We start from the raw sequence: 19,940 nt of genomic DNA, 5'->3' as shown, positions 1-19,940 counted from the left end.
AGGGCCAATATCTTGTACTGCCCCCTTTGGCAAGTATCACAGCTTGTAAATGCTTTTTGTAGCCAGCCAAGAGTCTTTCAATTCTTGATTGAGGTATCTTTGCCCATTCTTCCTTACAAAAGTCTTCCAGTACTTTGAGATTTCTGAGCTGTCTGTCAGGCACTGCTCTTTTAAGGTCTATCCATAGATTTTCAATTAGGTTGTCAGGAGATTGTGAAGGCCATGGCAATACCTTCAGTTTACACCTCTTGATGTAATCCCCCATGGATTTCGAGGTGTGTTTAGGATCATTATCTATTTGCAGAAGCCATCCTCTCTTTAGCTTCAGCTTTTTCACAGATGGCATCAAGTTAGCATCCAAAATTTGCTGAAATTTTATTGAATCCATTTTTCCTTCTACTCGTTAGATTTTCCCTGTGCCACTGGCTGCAATACAACACCAAAGCATGATTGATCCACCCTCATGCTTAACAGTTGGACAGAGGTTCTTTTCATTAAATTCTGTTCCCCTTCTTTTCCAAATGTACCGTTGCTCATTCCGGCCAAAAAGTTAAATTTTTACCTCATCGGTCCAATGCATCAGGCTTGTCTATATGTTCATTTGCAAAGTTCAAACGCTGATTTTTGTGGTGAGGACGTAGAAGAGGTTTTCTTCTGATGACTTTTCCATGAAGACCATATTTGTACAAGTATCTCTTTATAGTGGAATAGTGTACCACAACTCCAGTGTCTGCCAGATCTTTCTGGAGGGATTGTGGAGTCAAACGTGGGTTTTGAATAGTTTATCTCACAATCCTGCGAGCTGTTCTGTCTGATATTTTCTTGGTCTTCCAGATCTTGCTTTAACTTTCACTGTTCCTGATGACTGCCATTTCTTAATTACATTTCGAACAGAGGATATTGACATCTGAAAATGTTTTGCTATCTTCTTATAGCCTTCTCCAGCTTTGTGAGCATCAACTATTTTCAGTTTCAGATTTCTAGACAACTGCTTAGAAGAACCCATGGTGCTGATTGTTGGGGCAAGGTCAGATGAGTCTGGGCATTTAAAACCTTTGAGATTGACATCACCTGGTCTTCCCAGATGATGATTGAGAACAATCCATGACACTGGCAGGTCTCAGCTTTGCAAATGGGGCAGTGCATGCTATAAATTCTGCAGGGTGCCCAAACTTTTGCACATGCCATTTTTTTGTTTTCTGTTATTTTGACATTGTTGACATATTATAAGAATGTCTAATCTGGAATTTGATGCCTTTTGGAGATTTTTCCATCTTTCCTTGGCTTCTTTATGCATATTAATACAAATGTTTACCTGGGGTGCCCAAACTTTTGATCCCCACTGTATATTTATTGAAATAATCCTCTTTTATCACACTACAGAGCACTGTTACTTCCTTTTCCTAGATATGCCCTATACATATTATGGCTGCAAGTCCTGGCCCAACCATGAATCTAATGGCCTGAAATATCATAGCATTCTATATTATACTGGCCATTCAGGCCATTAGACCCATGTTCGGCCATGACTTATGGCCATAATACAGGTGCAAAAATTTGCATTATATTCATATGAATCTTGGTATAGGCATCAATAAACTTCTCTCTTTACCACCATGTCATCAAACTGCATAAATCAATAGTACATATAACAGTTCACATATGAGGCTCCATCCCTTTCCCTTGCCCCTAAACTTATCATTTACTCTGTTAAGATCTGTCTTGAGACAGATCAGTTCACTGAAGTATCAGAATTCATGCCTTTCTGTGGAGAAGGGGGAGGGCTGCTGGAGAAAGAGAAAAGCAGACAGAAACAGTGATGATGCTGCAGCTTGTAGTGTGTTTAAATCTCAGTATGTTATTCACAGCTTAAATTGCTCAGTGCTGCTCTGTAATATCATCCATGCTGCTGATGCTTTATTGGTGTGCTATACAGGGGAGCAAGATCTCCTGCTCTGTATATGTAGTGTATTGGAGACATCATAGCAGCTAGTCTCTACCCACATGCTCAATGACAACTGAAAATTCGAGATGAAACTTGCAGAGGTGAAAACTGGATTAAATTGCTATATATAATTTATTTAGTGGCCATTCATATTGCTATCCTAGTTCTATGTCTTCTTACTTTTTGTCAAATCAGAGTTTCTTGGCTTCCTTGGTTACCTAGTACCTGGAGCACATGTGCTATAAGTTCCCTTATCTTTAAGCCAATGAAAAATATGGCCACCCAGCCAATGAAAAATATGGCCACCCAGCTATCTCCAGCCTGTTTGAGGCCGGCAGAGATGGTCGGGTGCCAATAATACCTGTGTTACGACTGTGTTATGCAATTTGAATAACTCCCATTGACATTAAAATAAGATGCGCAAATTGCTTGCCTCTCCAATAACATGTTATCCAGTGATTGATCCTTCAGCTTTATATCCTGCAACTACATAGCAGGGAGGAGCATAGATCAATGAAAAAGATCTTAAGTGGAGAAATATCTGACACTCCCATAGAATGAATATAAAAATGTTTCAACTATATTAAAAAAAGATTTGAAAAAGTCTGGACACACTATGAATACCAGTAAAAACCAACATGTTCAAGGACTTCTGAGTGCTCAGACACATGACCAGGATAAGGGGAGCTAAAATTCAACCACCACTGAACAAGACACATAGGGTGAATTGTCAAGACCGGTCCAAGAAATATCTGGAGCCACATGTTTCAAAGGTTTTATGGATGAGATGAAAGCGACTCTTGATGGTCCAGATGGATGGGCCTGTGGTGGATCATTATAGGGCAAAGTAAGGTTACTGGGGTACTGGTATGGGCTGGTATTATTAAAAATGAGCTAGCTGAACCCTTTCAGGTTGAAGATAGACTTAAAATCAACTCCCAAACCTGCTGCTAGTTTTAGAAGACACTTACTTAAAGTAGTGCTACAGGGGAAAAGTCTCCATGTTTTAAGAAGACCATGATTTTTATGTAGTATAATGCTCCATCACATGCTTCAAAGTACTCCACTGCGTGGATGGCCAGTAAAAGTCTTAAAGGGGTATTTTAGATTTTTTTTTCTTTGGCCTTTGAGGATTATCATTTAATAGCTTTTACTTGTGAAAGGAGCAGCCCTAATACTTATATTATTCTAAATAAATTACTAATATAATAATAAAAAAAATAACAAAAAAGTAACATAGTCTTTAATTTATAATCCTCTATTATATATATGGCTGTGATCTCTGGTGCTAACAACACCATTAATGGTCCAGGCAAGAAAGGAAAATCGCGGCCCAGGAGGAAGGTAGGAATTCCCCCCCTAACAGCTAGAAGCTTAGGTTAGTTATTCCCAACCAAGCCCCAGCCCCCGCCCAATTAGGTAGAAGCCCCCAGTAGGTAGGAAGGCAGATTATTCTCCCCCATCAGCAAGAAGCCCCCAGTTTGTAGGTAGATAGGTAATTCTCCCCTCCCTGTCAGGCTAGAATCCCCCCAGTATGTATGTAGGCAGGTAAGTAATTCTCTCAATCAACTCTTCCACTCCCCCAGGTAATTTACCCCAATTGGTTTCTGCCAAAAGAAAAAAGAAAAAAATACCATTTACTTCTCCAGCAGGTCATGTGATGAAATGGCCTAATGCGACCTGCAGCATAAGGCTACGATGACAGTACAGGGGGCCCTGCTTCTCTACATACCGTATTTTTCGCCGTATAGGACGCACTTTTTCTTCCCCAAAACTGGGGGGATAAAGTTGGTGCGTCTTATACGGCGAATACACCCCTATCGTGGCGGTCCCTGCGGCCATCAACGGCCAGGTCCCGCAGCTAATACAGGACACCACCGATTGCGGTGATGCCCTGTATTAACCCTTCAGATGCGGCGATCAAAGCTGACCGCAGCGTCTGAAAGGAAAGTGACACTAATCCAGATGTTCAGTCGGGCAGTTCGGGACCGCCGCGATTTCACCGCGACGGTCCCGAACAGCCCGACTGAACAGCCGGGTTAGTGTTTACAGGAGACCGGGAGGGACCTTACCTGCCTCCTCGGTGTCTTCTCCATTCAGGGATCCCCTGTATGGCCGGCGCTCTCCTTCCTAGTCATCACGTCGTCGCGTACGTGCGTCACCGTGCGTAACGACTTGATGGCTGCGACGGAGAGCAAGGATACCCGGCAGGCAGCAGAGACGTTCTGGAGCGACGGGGACACGGCGACAGCGATGGAGCGACATCCAGGGCAGCAGTGACGGGTCCAGAGCGGTGGCGACACGTGAGTATTACCTCCTATGCAGTGGTCTTCAATCTGCGGGGATCCAGATGTTGCAAAACTACAACTCCCAGCATGGCTGTCCGGGCATGCTGGGAGTTGTAGTTTTGCAACATCTGGAGGTCCGCAGGTTGAAGGCCACTATTGGGTTCAAAATCTTTATTTTTTTTGATTTTGCACCTATAAATTGGGTGCATCTTATACGCTGGTGCGTCCTATAGAACGAAAAATACGGTATATTACATAGCACGCTAAGCTATTGACTTAATGGCCCTCATTTACTAAGAGTGTTGGATTTTAACTAGTGTGAAATGTTGTTTCCGACTTGTAGGATTCCTCTCCGTTTACTATGGGGATTCACAAATTTACAAGTTGGGAACATTTTCTGACCAACTTTTTCTTGATGGAAATTTCCAGCCATTTATTCACAGGATCTTCTCTGAATACAATAGTAAACAGGTCAGGTTGTGAAACTAAGTCCCATGGACTTTAAAGATTTTTTACTTGGATCTGATCATCTCATCACTTCCTGGTTCTGAACTATGACCCTGTTGTTGTAATAATTACCCTTGCTTGCATACACAGTAAAGACTAGGGGGGAGATTTATCAAAACCTTTCCAGAGGAAAAGTTGCTGAGTTGTCCATAGCAACCAATCAGATCGCTTCTTTCATTTTTGAAAAGGCCTCTGAAAAATGAAAGAAGCGATCTGATTGGTTGCTATGGGCAACTCAGCAACTTTTCCTCCGGACAGGTTTTAATAACTCTCCCCTTAGAAGTTCAACTGAGCGTGCCTGACTATCTCAGTGGATGCCCTTAGATGGTCGTAACCAAGGGCAACAGGGCAAAACAGAGAAGACACATGGGGGGTAGAAAGTATACATCTCTCACTCTCTTCTCTCTGAAACAGGACATTTTAAGAAATGCTCATAGATTGTCTGTCAGTATTTTTAACTTGACATAATGAATTATGTTTACTAGTTTACGCATATTTATCTTTGTGGTAAAACCTCCTTTAGGGTACATTCACACAGGCGGATTTATTAGCGGGTTTCCCGCTGCGTATTTGAAAGGGGACGGGCTCTTCTCGGCTGTCCGCAGCGGAATTTACTCTGCGGAAAAACCGCCGCAGACCCTACTGACTTCAATTGGGCTTGCGGCGGATTTTCCGCAGCATAAATTCCACCGCATAAAATACGCTACGGACAGCCAGGAAGAGCCGCCCCCTTTTAAATACGCAGTGGGAAGCCCGCAAATAAATTCTCCCGTGTGAACGTACCTTTAGGGTACATTCACACGTACGCAGATTTGGTGCACAGGATTTTCTGCTGCAGAGTTCAATGTAAACTAAATGACTGAGCACAGCTCCTAATCGGCAGTTACAAATCCTGCGCATCAAATCTGGCAGGATCCTGTATGTGTGAACGTACCCTTAATAAGGGTTCATTCACATGAGCAGGACCTGCTGCCGATTTGATGTTGCATACCATCTTTTAGTTATATTAGGGGGGTTATCAAAACCTGTCCAGAAGAAAAGTTGCTGAGTTGCCCATAGCAACCAATCAGATTTCTTCTTTCATTTTTGAAAAGGCCTCTGAAAAATGAAAGAAGCGATCTGATTGGTTGTAACGGACAACTCAACAACTTTTCCTCTGGACAGGTTTTGATAAATCTCCCCCATTGGTGTGAATGTACCCTAATTTGTGGTTTTGTAGCTCAATTTAATTGAAGTGAATTGAGCAAAGTTGTAATACCACACACACAACCCGCGGACAGTTGTGGTGCTATTTTTGGAAGAAATTAGCTCTGGTTTTCTGTTGCTAGACAACCCATTTAAGAAAAAATTGTCCTATGGAGCAGTTTGTGAGGTGAATATATTGCATAGTGCAGATCCTCTGGTGACCAGTAGAGGTCTCTGGTGTATACCTTTTTTCTCTGACTGATAAAGAACAGTGTAATAAGGAAACATTGTGGTATATCTACTGTACCTGTGTGTTTATATAATGCCTGTAGCTGTTGTCTGTTTATATAGATCAACCCTGATCTGTACTGATGAGGGGCAAATACTTCAAAACAGGCTGCAGAATGGGTTAAAAATTTTCTTTTGAAGAGATGTCTAGCTTGGCAAAATTCGCTAGTTAGTTAGCTAGTAAGACTCTATAGTGAGTGGCATATTAAGTGTGTATTATAATCACCCCTGAATATTAAGTACACCTTGTAAAATATATTCTGAAGTATGTGTGATATATATGGAGAGAGAATATGTAGACCAGCTCAATCACACCACCTCTTCAAGTAGATTTCCCTAAACATCCTTTTTTTACTCCAGTTACAGAGTTTTGGAAACTGATTTTTAAATGGAAGAAGTTTAGAAAAACTAGGACTCTCCGGTCTGAGGAAACCAAAATCAAACTTTTTGGCCTTATTCTAAACTACATGTCTGAAAGAAACCAGGCTGCTGGGAAAGCGGTGCTTGTGCGGTAATACTCTCAGCCACCCTTGCTGGAGATTTTAGCGTGCACGTGCGGGATCTCACAGCAAATAATGGCTACATGCAGAAGAAGAATGAAGAGGTTTTGAACATTTATTAGGGGAATGCAGCAGAAACCTACAGGGATGGGCAAATCATTACACCAAGGCTTAAGAATGCTCCAAGTGCACCAGCCACTGGGACTATCACGGGAACATGCCATGTAAGAAAAAAAGATAACGACCCTTGTGGTCTGTAGTACATGGCTATAGTACAGAGAGAGTTGAGGGGACACTATTGAGTCTGACACAGTGAGTTGAGGGGACTCTGACTGTAACATAGTTACATAAGGTTGCAAAAAGACCAGAGTCCATCAAGTTCAACCTATAACCCTAATGAGTCCCTACTGAGTTGATCCAGAGGAAGGCAAAAAACCCTCATACTAGAGGTAAAAATTCCTTCCCGATTCGTAATATGGCAGTCAGAATAAATCCCTGGATCAACCTTATGTCCCTATAGGTCTAGAATCCATAACCTGTAATGTTATTATTCTCCAAAAATGCATCCAGACCCCTTTTAAATTATTTTACAGAATTCACCATGACCGCCTCCTCAGGCAGAGAAATCCACAGTCTCATTGCTCTTACAGTAAAGAATCCCTGTCTGTGCTGGTGTAGAAACCTTCTTTCCTCTAAACAAGGCAAGGACCTCCAAGGTAATAGACTTTTAACCTGTTAAGGACCCAGGACGTACTGAGTCCGCTCCCATTCTATAACGCAGGGCCACGGCGGCTCGGCCGGGACCCGTGGCTAGTAGCGCGCGGCACTGATCGCGGTGCCGCGTGCTATTAACCTTTTAGACGCGGCGTTCAAAGTTGTATGCCGCGTTTAAAGTGAAAGTAAAACCATGCCGGTTAGCTAAAGTGAAAGTAAAACCATGCCGGAGAAATCGCGGCATCCCGAACAGCTTACATGACAGCCAGAGGATCCCTACCTGCCTCCATGCTGTCTGATCGCCGAATGACTGCTCAGTGCCTGAGATCCAGGCATGAGCAGTCAAGCGGCAGAATCATCGATCAGTGGTTTCCTAAATCACTGATCAATGTAAAAGATCAGTGTGTGCAGTGTTATAGCCCCCTATGGGAGCTATAACATTGCAAAAAAAAAAAGTTGGAAAAAAAGTGAATAAAGATCATTTAACACCTCCCCTAATAAAAGTTTGAATCACCCCCCTTTTCCCATTTAAAGAAAAACTGTGTAAATAAAAATAAACATATGTGGTATCGCCGCGTGCAGAAATGTCCGAATTACAAAAATATATCATTAATTAAACCGCACGGTCAATGGCGTACACACAAAAAATTCCAAAGTCCAAAATAGTGCATTTTTGGTCACTTTTTATATCATGAAAAAATCAATAAGTCCTATCAATGCAAAAATGGTACTGCTAAAAACTTCAGATCATGGTGCAAAAAATGAGCCCTCATACCGCCCCATATGCAGAAAAATAAAAAGTTATAGGGGTCAGAAGGTGACAATTTTAAACGTATACATTTTCCTGCATGTAGTTATGATTTTTTTCCAGAAGTACGACAAAAACTTATAGTACGACAAAAATCAAACCTACATAAGTAGGGTATCATTTTAATTGTATGGACCTACAGAATAAAGAGAAGGTGTCATTATTACCAAAATATGTACTGTGTAGAAACGGAAGCCCCCAAAAGTTAAAAAATGTCGTTTTTTTTCAATTTTGTCTCACATTGATTTTTTTCCCGTTTCGCTGTAGTTTTTTGGGTAAAATGACTGATGTCATTGCAAAGAAAAATTGGTGACGCAAAAAATAAGCCATCATATGGATTTTTAGGTGCAAAATTTAAAGAGTTATGATTTTTTAAAGGTAAGGAGGAAAAACGAAAATGCAAAAACTGAAAAACCCCGGGTCCTTAAGGGGTTAAAAATATCTTAAATTCTCACTGTAAGATGTATATACCTTATGGGAATAATATAGTCAGAAATAAAAGAAAACCAATATGGATGAATAAAAATGTTAAGGGGGCAATAAACTACAAAAATAATGCATTTAAACTACTAAAACATGTCAATAGTGAAGAAGCGCTTAAAAGCTATAGAGAAAAATGTAAAATATGTAAAAAAAAAAACAGATAAAAGCTGCAAAAATAGAGACAGAAAGACTCATTGCCAAAGAGAGTAAAACTAACCCCAAAAAGTTCTTTAAAGGGGTACTCCGGTGAAAACCTTTTTTCTTTTAAATCAACTGGTGGCAGAAAGTTAAACATATTTGTAAATTACTTCTATTAAAAAAAATCTTAATCCTTCCAGTACTTATTAGCTGCTGAATGCTACAGAGGAAATTCCTTTCTTTTTGGAACACTGATGACCTCACGAGCACAGTGCTCTCTGCTGACATCTCTGTCCATTTTAGCAACCATGCATAGCAGATGCATAGCAGATGTATGCTAAGGGCAGTATGGTGGCTCAGTGGTTAACACTGCTGCCTTGCAGTGCTGGGGACTTGGGTTCAAATCCACTAAGGACAACAATAAAAAAAGTGTTATAAAGTAAATTATTATTATAATAACGTCAGCAGAGAGAACTGTGGTCGTGATGTCATCAGAGAGCATTCCAAAAAGAAAATCATTTCCTCTGTAGTATTCAGCAGCTAATAAGATTAAGATTTTTTAATAGAAGTAATTTACAAATATGTTTAACTTTCTGCCACCAGTTGATTTAAAAGAAAAAAGGTTTTCACCGGAGTACCCCTTTAACTATATAAAAAGGTTAAAAATGAAAATGTTGGCCCTTTAAAAAACAATAAAGAAAAAATTATAAACAGGGATAAGGAAAAAGCAAATATATTAAACAAATTCTTCTCCACTGTATTCACCGTGGAAAATTAAATGCCAGGTGAAGTACCACGAGATAAGATAAACTCCCCAGTACAGGTCACCTGTCTAACCCAGGAAGAAGTACAGTGCCGCCTACAAAAAATCAAAATAGACAAATCACCAGGTCCAGATGGCATTCACCCTTGTGTTCTAAAGGAATTAAGTACTGTAATAGACAGACCCCTGTTTTTAATATTCAGGGACTCTATAGTAACAGGGACTGTTCCCCAGGACTGGCGCATGGCAAATGTGGTGCCAATATTTTAAAAGGGTCAAAAGGTGACCCGAGAATTATAGGCCTGTTAGTTTAACCTCCGTTGTATGTAAATTGTTTGAGGGTTTTCTAAGGGATGCTATTTTGGAGTATCTTGATAAAAATGAATGTATGACTCCATATCAGCATGGCTTTATGAGGGATCAGTCCTGTCAAACTAACCTGATCAGCTTTTTTGAGGAGGTGAGCTCCAGACTGGACCAGGGGGAATCGCTGGATGTTGTATATCTGGATTTTTCCAAAGCATTTGATACGGTGCCACATAAAAGGTTGGTGCATAAAATGAGAAGGATGGGGCTGGGGGAGAATGTGTGTAAGTGGGTAAGTAACTGGCTCCGTGATAGGAAACAGAGGGTGGTTATTAATGGTACTTATTCTGATTGGGTGACTGTTACTAGTGGGGTTCCACAGGGGTCAATCTTAGGTCCTATTCTATTTAATTTATTAATTAATGACCTTGTAGAGGAGTTGAATAGTAAAGTAGCAATCTTTGCAGATGATACTTAAAGCAGTAAACACTATAGAGGACAGTGAACTGTTACAAATTGATCTGGATAGATTGGAGGTTTGGGCTGAGAAGTGGCAGATGAGGTTCAACACTGATAAATGTAAGGTAATGCACATGGGGAAGAAAAATCTGGTCTGGGATTATGTATTAAATGGAAGCACACGATTGACATGTAAAAGGACTTGGGAGACTTAGTTAATAGTAAATTTAGCTGTTGTGACCAGTGTCGGGCAGCTGCGGCCAAGGCAAATAAAATCATGGGGTGCATCCATAGGGGCATAGATGCCCACGACAAGGAAATAATTCTACCACTGTACAAATCACTAGTCAGACCACACATAGAATACTGTGTACAGTACTGGGCACCAGTGTACAAGAAAGATATAGTAGAGCTGGAGAGGGTTCAAAGACGGGGAACCAGAGTAATGCGGGGAATAGGAGGACTACAGTACCGAGAAAGATTATCAAAATTAGGGTTATTTAGTTTAGAAAAAGAAGGCTTAGGGGAGACCTAATAACTAGTGCTGGGTGGTATGACCAAAAATGTATGTCATGGTATTTTTCTAAATGATGGCAGTATCACAGTATTTAACGGTATTTCGGGGGGGGGGGTCCTCAGTATGGTGGTCGGGGATCCTCCCCATGGAACCCGTGGTCTCGGTCAGGCTGCCCGGTAACTCTCCTCCATGTCTCCACAGTTCTGCTCGAGTTTCCTGGTGGTTGGGCGTCCTCACCATGGTACCCGGGGTCTCGGTCAGGCCCCCTGGTAACTCTCCTCCATGTCTCCGCAGTTCTGCTCGAGTTTCCCGCACCCGCCCGGAAGTCACTTGCCCGCCAGGAGTTCTAGTCCCCTCCCAGCTCCTCACTGTCAGTTCAGTGCGGCTCTGACTACACTTCCCAGAGACGCTGTGCGGCCTGACGTTTCTCTACGTCATCACATATTGGAGTTGGTTGCTATGGAAACGGTATTGCAGTATGTGAAAAATTCATGTTATAAAGAAAAAACACTGGTATTTGGTATGAACCAGTATACCGCCCAGCACTAATCCCGCCCGCTCCCGCTAAAATGTTTGTCCAATCCCGCCCGCTCCCGTTAACATAGGAATGTACATACACTAGAGTGCAATGCTCCATACATACTCCCCATGTATAGCGGTGTGTGTGTGTGTGTAGTACATTCCTATACATGAGGGGTATGTGCAGAGCATTGCACTCTAGATTATTTACAGATGTGAATAGCAGTGACTGCAGACTCAGAGGCCCTGGGTCACTGACCGATGCATTGCTCTGCACATACCTGCCCTATGGGGATGTACAAGGGCTAATTTTTTGCGCCGTGGTCTGTAGTTTTTATCGGTACAATTTTTTTTTTTTATGAGACTTTTAGATTGCTTTTTATTATTTTTTATGGCATATCAAGTGACCAAAAATAGGCAATTTTGGACTTTGTTTTTTTTTACATTATTGGACTGTTTTTTGTACATTATTTTAGTTAAAAATGGGAAAGGGGGGGATTCAAGCTTTTATTAAGGAAGGGGTAAATGAGAAACAGTTAAATTTTTTTATTACACTTTTTTACTTTTTGTTATAGCTCCTATAGGGTATGTGCAGACTGCAGAGCATTGCACCCTAGGGTCTGTAGAAGACCCTACGGTGCAATGCTCTGCAGTCTGCACATACCCCCATGTGTATAGCAGTGTGGGTGTCTGTGTGTGTGTGTATGTACATTCCTATACAGGTGGGGGGTATGTGCAGAGCATTGCACCCTTGTCTGAAGTACAGACTAGGGTGCAATGCTCGGCACATACCCTCCCAAGTGTATAGCAGTGTGTGAGTGTGTAAATTCCTATACAAGTGGGCGAATGTGCAGATCATTGCACTCTAATCTGTACTTCAGACAAGGGCACAATGCTCTGCACATTCTCCCCCCCCCCCCCCCTTGTATAGGAATGTACACACACACACACACACACACACACACACTGCTATACACATGGGAGGGTATGTGCAGACTGCAGGGCATTGCACCCTAAGGTCTGTAAAAGACAATAGGGTGCAATGCTCTGTCTGCAGTCTTCTCTGCACATACCCCCCATGTGTATAGCAGTGCAGAGCAGACTACAGACACAGATGGGAGGATCGCCCTGGGAGAATCGCCGACTGCCGGGGTCGCAGCATAGCGCACAGCGAGTGTGTGCTCTAGAAAATTTTCATTTTTACTTACTGAAAGGGGCCCGGGCGGCAGCGTTGGTGACTGAAGATGACAGTCAGGGCAGGCTGAGCAGGGGAGGGAATGGTGGCAGTATGGCGGCAGGGGGAGGAGACTGTTAGAAGGAGCAGCAGCCCCACCCTGGGGAGTGATTGGTGAATGTACTAAGAGGGTGGGCCTGCCACTGAGTCTGCTGCTGCTGAGTCTGAGGCTGCTGCGGGATTTGCAGCCTCCTGGCCAGTATTGCGGTATATGAAAAATTCTTATTGTTAAAAAAAAAAAAAGAATGGTCTTCGGTATGAACCGGTATACTTCCCAGCAATACTAATAACTATGTATAAATATATCAGGGGGCAGTACAAAGATCTCTCCCATGATCTATTTATACTCAGGACTGTATCGATAACAAGGGGCATCCTCTATAAGCTTGCGGCCTAAGTCCCTGAAATCATTTTTAAGGACACTTCACCTACCTCTTACTTTGTCATTGGTGCCAATATGTACCATGACTGCTGGGTCCTCTCCAGCCCCACCCAGCAACCTGTCAATCCGATCCACAATGTGTCAAACTCCAATGCCAGGAAGACAACACACTGTTCAGTGATCCTGGTCTTTGTGACAGATCACCCTGTCTGTCCCCCCTAATAGAGTCCTGTCTGCTCTGCACTCCTCCCTCCTTACTCGAGCAGACACTGGAGCAGAGTCCTGCTGCAGTACTGCTAGCTCTGAAATGGCATCCCCCTCATCTGCCAACCAGGAAAACTTGTTGGGTGTGCCAGATCAGGACTAGCCTCCCTGACACTTTTCCCTCTACCCCGTTTTCTAACTGTAACCCAGCTAGCTGCCTGACTGTCATGCACCTCCGTCCCACTATCCTCCCCCACCTCTTCCCCAGAGTACTTGCTCAGAGAGCAAGAGACTCCTCTCCAAGTTGTCAATGCATCTCAGTGTTGTCAGTTGCTCCTCTAGATCCACGATATGGGTTTCCAAATTAACAACTCGCACACATCTCACACAACAATATGCACCCTCAAACTGCGGTTCAAGGATTGCATACATTGTGCAAAATGGCCACTGGACTGCCTTTTCCAACATGGAGGCCATACTAGATTTGGGGACTGCAAAAATTTACAGTAAAAAAAATATATATATTTAAATTAAACTCCCTGAATTTAAAGTCCCTTAATTTTAAATCCCTCTCACTTTTATACTTACACTCACTTGTATACTTCACACTCTTGTATACAGACACACAATCACTAGCTCAGACGATCGCTTAGTATACTTTCTTTTATATTTACCAGACACCATCTCTCTCTTATACTGCCTGGAAGTGAATGAGGGAACAATAAAGATGATAGGATACTAAAGACTGTTCATATGACATCATGTGACATTCAGTGTCCTGGCTCCTAACTTTTTTTCTGGCACCTAGATTTATAATGAATTTGTCAAGCCCTGGGCTACGTCACCTGCTTACAGTGCGAGTCAGCACTGTAGGCTAGAGCTTGTTAACCACGAAATGCATATCTGCAGATATGAAGCTGTGCTCAATCAATTAGTTTTTACTTTTAAATCTGTATCATCAAATATACAGCAGATCCCTTATATAGCATGTTGGCAGCTCTCCCTGTGTACAAAAAAGCTGTCAATTAATATATGTAAGCCAGTAAAGTATAGCTCATAGATTTTTTGTGGCAGCATTTGTATACGGAAATACTAAATACATTTCAAAACCTTTTCATAAGTTTGGTTCTGCTGGTTAGCTGAACTCTGGCAAAAAGTTCTGGTCCTGATTAAAGTAATTCTTTCCGAACCAACACTTCATTAATAGCCCAAAATTGTGTATAGTACTGTCTAAGAGTCTAAAAGGGGTATTACAGGATATCTTGATGTGGCTACTATAAAGTTATACCTGCCTTATCCTGGTACTATAGGTGGATTTGAATTGGGCCAATCTCTTTCATAGTACAGTGGACTCACTTGTGAACATATACTGAATTACTTCAGCTCTTGCATCTGACTGTCATCTCCTTCAGTTTTGATCCACTCAACTGTGCTTTATCATTATGTGATTTTACTTTGCCTTAGTACATCACCTGTAATACTTTATCTATTTATATGTAATTTTTTCTCCTCCATTCCCTAATGAACCCTGGTCATTTGCTAAGGGAGAAACGCGTTTGAAAGGGAGCACGAGATGCCATATAAAATTGTTCTGTTTATGATTTATCTATAATGAATGTATACACTACCCAGTCCCTGTCCACACTTATTGATGAGTGAGGGCAAGGGTTTAGAATAGGTAGGGTTTTCTACTGAATAGGGGCTCACCTGTACCCTTTACCCCCTCCCTACCATCAATTGTGACTCCCATCACGTTGAGAGACACAATATTGTTTTGCAATTGAGACTTTTTTTCTATATGTCTTTTTGTTCAATGTGATTAGTATCCTAATAAAAATTAAGTTTTACTTACCCAGGCCTAATTAATGAATACAATAGTGGATGTTTAAAGCAAAGTTAGTTTAAAAGTTCAGGTAACATGTATGGCTATCAGGTTAAATAAAAACACATTACACTAGCAGATTTTTATGCTTTTTAAAATTAATACATTTATTAAATTTTGGAGGCAGATGTCTTCCGCTGTTTATAAGCACTCAGAGGCATGGAAAGAAGCAATGGCTATTTCCAAGTGGTCCAAAAAAATATGAATTTTTGGGAGGTTTTCTGCCTGAAAAGTGAAAAAGCAATAACATTTTATAAGCTGTGAAAAATTTCAATTAACCCCTTAACGACAATGGACATAAATGTACGTCATGGTGACGTGGTACTTAGCGCACCATGACGTATATTTACGCCCGCCATGATCACGAGCACCGGAGCGGTGCTCGCGTCATGCTCGACAGATCCCGGCCTCGATCGCGCAGATGTCCGCCATTAACCCCTCAGATGCCGTGATCAATACAGATCACGGCATCTGCAGCAGTGGGGTACTTTGAATGGATGATCGGATCGCCCGCAGCGCTGCCGTGGCGATCCGATCATCCAGCATAGCGGCCGGAGGTCCCCTCACCTGGCTCCGGCCATCTCCCGGGGTCTTCTGCTCTGGTCTGCGATCGAGCAGACCAGAGCAGAAGATGACCGATAATACTGTGCAGTGCTATGTCCTATACATAGCACTGAACAGTATTAGCAATCAACTGATTTCTATGAATAGTCCCCTATGGGGACATAAAAAGTGTAAAAAAAATAAAATAAAAAAAAAAAGTTAAATAAAAATGTAAAAAAATGTGAAAAATCCCCTCCCCCAATAAAAAAGTAAAACGTTGTTTTTCCCATTTTACCCCCCAAAAAGTGTAAAAAAATAATTAATACACATATTTGGTATCGCTGAGTGCGTAAAAGTCTGAACTATTAAAATATATTGTTAATTATCCCGTACGGCGAATGGCATAAACATAAAAAAATTAAAAATTCCAAAATTGCTGCTTTTTTTGTCACATTTTATTCCTAAAAATTTTTGTAAAAAATTCATAAAAAGTAAAACCTAAGCAAAAGTGGTACTGATAAAAACTACAGATCATGGCACAAAAAATGAGCCCTCATATCGCCCCATATACGGAAAAATTAGAAAGTTATAGGTGGTCAAAATAGGGCAATTTCAAACATACTAATTTTGTTAAAATGGTTTGAGATTTTTAAGCAGTACAATTATAGAAAAGCATATAATCATGGGAATCATTTTAATCGTATTGACCCACAGAATAAAGAAAACATGTCATTTTTACCGGAAAGTGTACAGCGTGAAAACAAAACCTTCCAAAATTTGCTAAATTGCGTTTTTTTTTTCAATTTTCCCCCATAAATAATATTTGTTTGGTTGCGCCGTACATTTTATGGTAAAATAAGTGATGTAATTACAAAGTACAACTGGTGACGCAAAAAACAAGCCCTCATATGGGTCTGTGGATGGAAATATAAGAGAGTTATGATTTTTAGAAGGTGAGGAGGAAAGAATAAAAATGCTAAAATAAAATTGGTCTCGTCCTTAAGGCCAAAATGGGCCTGGTCCTTAAGGGGTTAAATCAGATTTTCCACTGACAGAACATATGCAGAACACTATCTGCTGCTATACGACAATTACTATATATGTGTGGTCCCTAACTCCTATCTATGCTGATCACTGCTCACTGTCCCTAACATAAATCTTCACCTAACACCTGCTATCTCAAATGGCTGCTAAAGCTATGTGTATAGCTTTTATAGTGTCTTCGACTTCACCCCTATACTGCTTCCTACAGCCATTTTGTTTTCCCCTCAGGTCATGTGACCCTTCCTCCTTCTCCTTTCTGCCATATGGCTAATGTTGTTTTAGCAGCTTCTGCTAAACGTGTACCAAACAATGCACACAAAAACATGAAATCATTATAAATCCATATACTTTATTAAATTCACAAAGTTAAAACATACATAGAAAAGTGCAGAATGCATAAAAAAAGGCACTGGATCACTATAGAAAGGCAGGTATAAGTCCGTGTAAGATATAATATACCAGAATAATCACATAAATAGATGGCAATAAGGGTTATGAATACAGGAAAACCGCAGTATAGGACTGTGACAAACATGTGTCAAATGAAAGAAAACCTAGCCCAATGCCCAACCAAATAATCAAGAATGCCAGACAAACCAAACTGCCCGAAGTTTGAGTTCTAATTGAGCAAAACTTTTAGTTCTGACTGAACTCGGGTTCTACGCATTCAATTCACTCATCTCTAGAGTTTGGCATCTCGCCCAATATAAGTTGCCCTGAGAAGTATTTGATTTATGATTTATCTGTTTTATGACACATTTATGTCGCTGTTTTTCTAATGAATACTTGAGCTGTTTCTTTTTTTACAAAACCATCAGTAAAATTGAACCTAATAACATTCAGTTATGACACAATGAGTACCAGGCAGCATCATTATTAGATGAAAGAAAAATATGACACACATCTTTCTCCTAGATAAAATCTACTTGTGTCATGTATGGGCAATGAAGGAGTGCACAATATTCCCGCCCACTCCCTTATCCCTGCCTACTTACATACTTGCCCTAGGCAATGGGTCAGTAACCACAGTGACAGTCCCTCCCTAGACAAGTGAGGGATGTAATGGTCAAAATAATAAAATACAATAATACAGACTCAGGTCAAGGAACAGTAGACTAACAGTAGACAGACTAACAAAGCAAAACTAACAAACTCACACAAGTCAATGTCCACTTTCCGCGTCAAAAGCCAGGAGTTGTCAGAGTACAAAATTGCTAATACCAGAGAGAAGTCGAGAAGACAAGCCAAAAGTCAAAGATGCCGGGTTAACAAGAATCAACAGGCATGAATCACTGGCTACTGGAGTTGACTCTTTCACAGACATTGAATGAGAGCAAACTGCCAGGTTAAGTATGCAACCCCGCAGGTGCTCTCATCAAAAGGTCAGCTGACCAGCCAGACAGCTAAGCGTTATCCAGCAACAAAAACAAACAAAGAACCTGTCAGAACCTTTTAACCCTCTAGGTTCTGACACTTGTCTGGCATTTCCATTACAGAAAGAATGCATTAATTCCGATTTATTCTGAGTCACACTCAATTACTGCATACTTGGTCTTCTATATTTCCAGTAGTTATGTAGCCAGACTATAAACTATTTTTATAGCAAAACTTATAAAAGCTTCACAGAGATAATACTGAGATATTCTAATAACTGCCAGAAACAAAACAAACAAAAAAAAAATCCCTGGTGTGTTTCACAATCTTGCACCTCGGCCTTACATGTGCAAAACAGTCCCAATCCCCAGAAGAGCTCACCATCAAAATTCCTTAACCAGCCTAGCGGTATTCCCGAGCGTGACTCGGGGTTAATTTTCGCTGCTAGAAGCGGTAACCCCGAGTCACGCTCGGGGTAGAATTGCAGAGTTGCTGTGCGGGCTGCACAGTATATTGCAAAAGCAATCGAATCGCGATTTTTGCTTTTTGCGATATAGTGATGCAGCCCCAGGGAAAATATGTGATTATCTGCTCGGGTCATCTCCTGTGGCGGGGGCCGGCCAGAGCAGGTAAAGACATATACTAAAAGTCAGTGTTTCTCAAACAGGGGGCCTCCAGCTATTGCAAAACTACAACTCTCAGCATGCCCGAACAGCCAAAGGCTGTCCGGGCATGCTGGGAGTAGTAGTTTCACAACAGCTGGAGGCCCCCTGGTAGAAAAACACTGAACTAAGTGTAAAAGTAAAAAGGAAGAAAATAAAAAAATCTTTTGCTCACCTAATCCCGGTCCCTGAAGATGTCGTTCCCCTCCGTGCGCTCTGGTCCCTGCTCTCTTCACTATGCATCTTACAGGACCTTTCCCTTTTCAGCCAATCACAGGCCGCAGTGGTGTAAAGCCTGTGATTGGCTGAAGGGGAAAGGGCTTGTTCTGCAGCAAATACACTAGGTTTGAAATCTGCCCGGCAAACCCAGTGTATTCTGCTGCAGGACAAGACAAGGTGACAGAGGGGGGAATGTGACACAGGGGAGAATGTAACAGGGGGGAGGGAATGTGACAAGGGGGGGGGGGGAATGTGACATAGGGGGGAATGTGACAGAGGGGGGAATGTGACAGGGGGGAGGAATGTGACAAGGGGGGGATGTGACGGGGGGAGTGGAATGTAACATGGAGGGGGGAGAATGTAACAATGGGGGGGGGGGAGAATGTAACAAGGGGGGGAATGTGACGGGGGGATGAATGTGACGGGGGGGAGAGTGTAACAAGGGGGGAGAATGTGACAGGGGGGGATGAATGTGACGGGGGGATGAATGTGACGGGGGGGAGAGTGTAACAAGGGGGGAGAATGTGACAGGGGGGGATGAATGTGACGGGGGGGGGGAGAATGTGACAGGGGGGGAATGTGACAAGGAGGGGGAGAATGTGATATGGGGGGGGAAATGTGACAAGGGAGGGGGAATGTGACGGGGGGAGATGTGGAATTTCAATGCAAAAAATTGTACTGCTTTTGGTACAAATTTCCAGACGGAATCATACCGCCAGGGAGGTTAATACTCGCACAAACACAATAACTTAAGATCATTTTCTAAGAAGTAAATGAACTTCAACATTTTTTGGAAATTGTTCAGAAATAAGAGTATATTATTATGTAAGAACGAAACAATGTTTGTGCCAATTGAAAGACTTTGAACCATTTAGGTCTAGGCCTATAATACTGTATATAATTACACAGTATCAAGTGGGCATATCATTATTAGCAGCATAAACCTTGTTTATCTGTTTTTTGGACCACAGTTGTC

At 41.7% G+C, this 19,940-nt stretch overlaps 1 protein-coding gene across 6 annotated transcripts in view; it reads left to right on the top strand.

Annotated features, from left to right (window-relative positions):
* Positions 1 to 19,940, top strand: part of LOC130274184 (uncharacterized) — a 139,652-nt gene that overhangs the window by 46,163 nt on the left and 73,549 nt on the right. For 2 of the 6 annotated variants that reach the window (XM_056522203.1, XM_056522204.1), the window contains exon 1: positions 5,041 to 5,113. The exons of 2 other annotated variants lie outside the window; for them this stretch is intronic. In XM_056522203.1, coding sequence (XP_056378178.1) covers positions 5,065 to 5,113 — 49 coding nt within the window. In that variant the 5' untranslated portion in view covers positions 5,041 to 5,064. Of the gene's footprint in view, positions 1 to 5,001; positions 5,181 to 19,940 lie in introns of those variants that run through there. 2 more of the 6 variants (XM_056522207.1, XM_056522205.1) reach the window with 2 other exon arrangements.

Source organism: Hyla sarda, chromosome 5, assembly GCF_029499605.1.
Source record: "Hyla sarda isolate aHylSar1 chromosome 5, aHylSar1.hap1, whole genome shotgun sequence".
Lineage (NCBI taxonomy): Eukaryota > Metazoa > Chordata > Amphibia > Anura > Hylidae > Hyla > Hyla sarda.
Note: the sequence above shows the minus strand (reverse complement) of the source record. Positions and strands in the feature narration are given on the sequence as shown.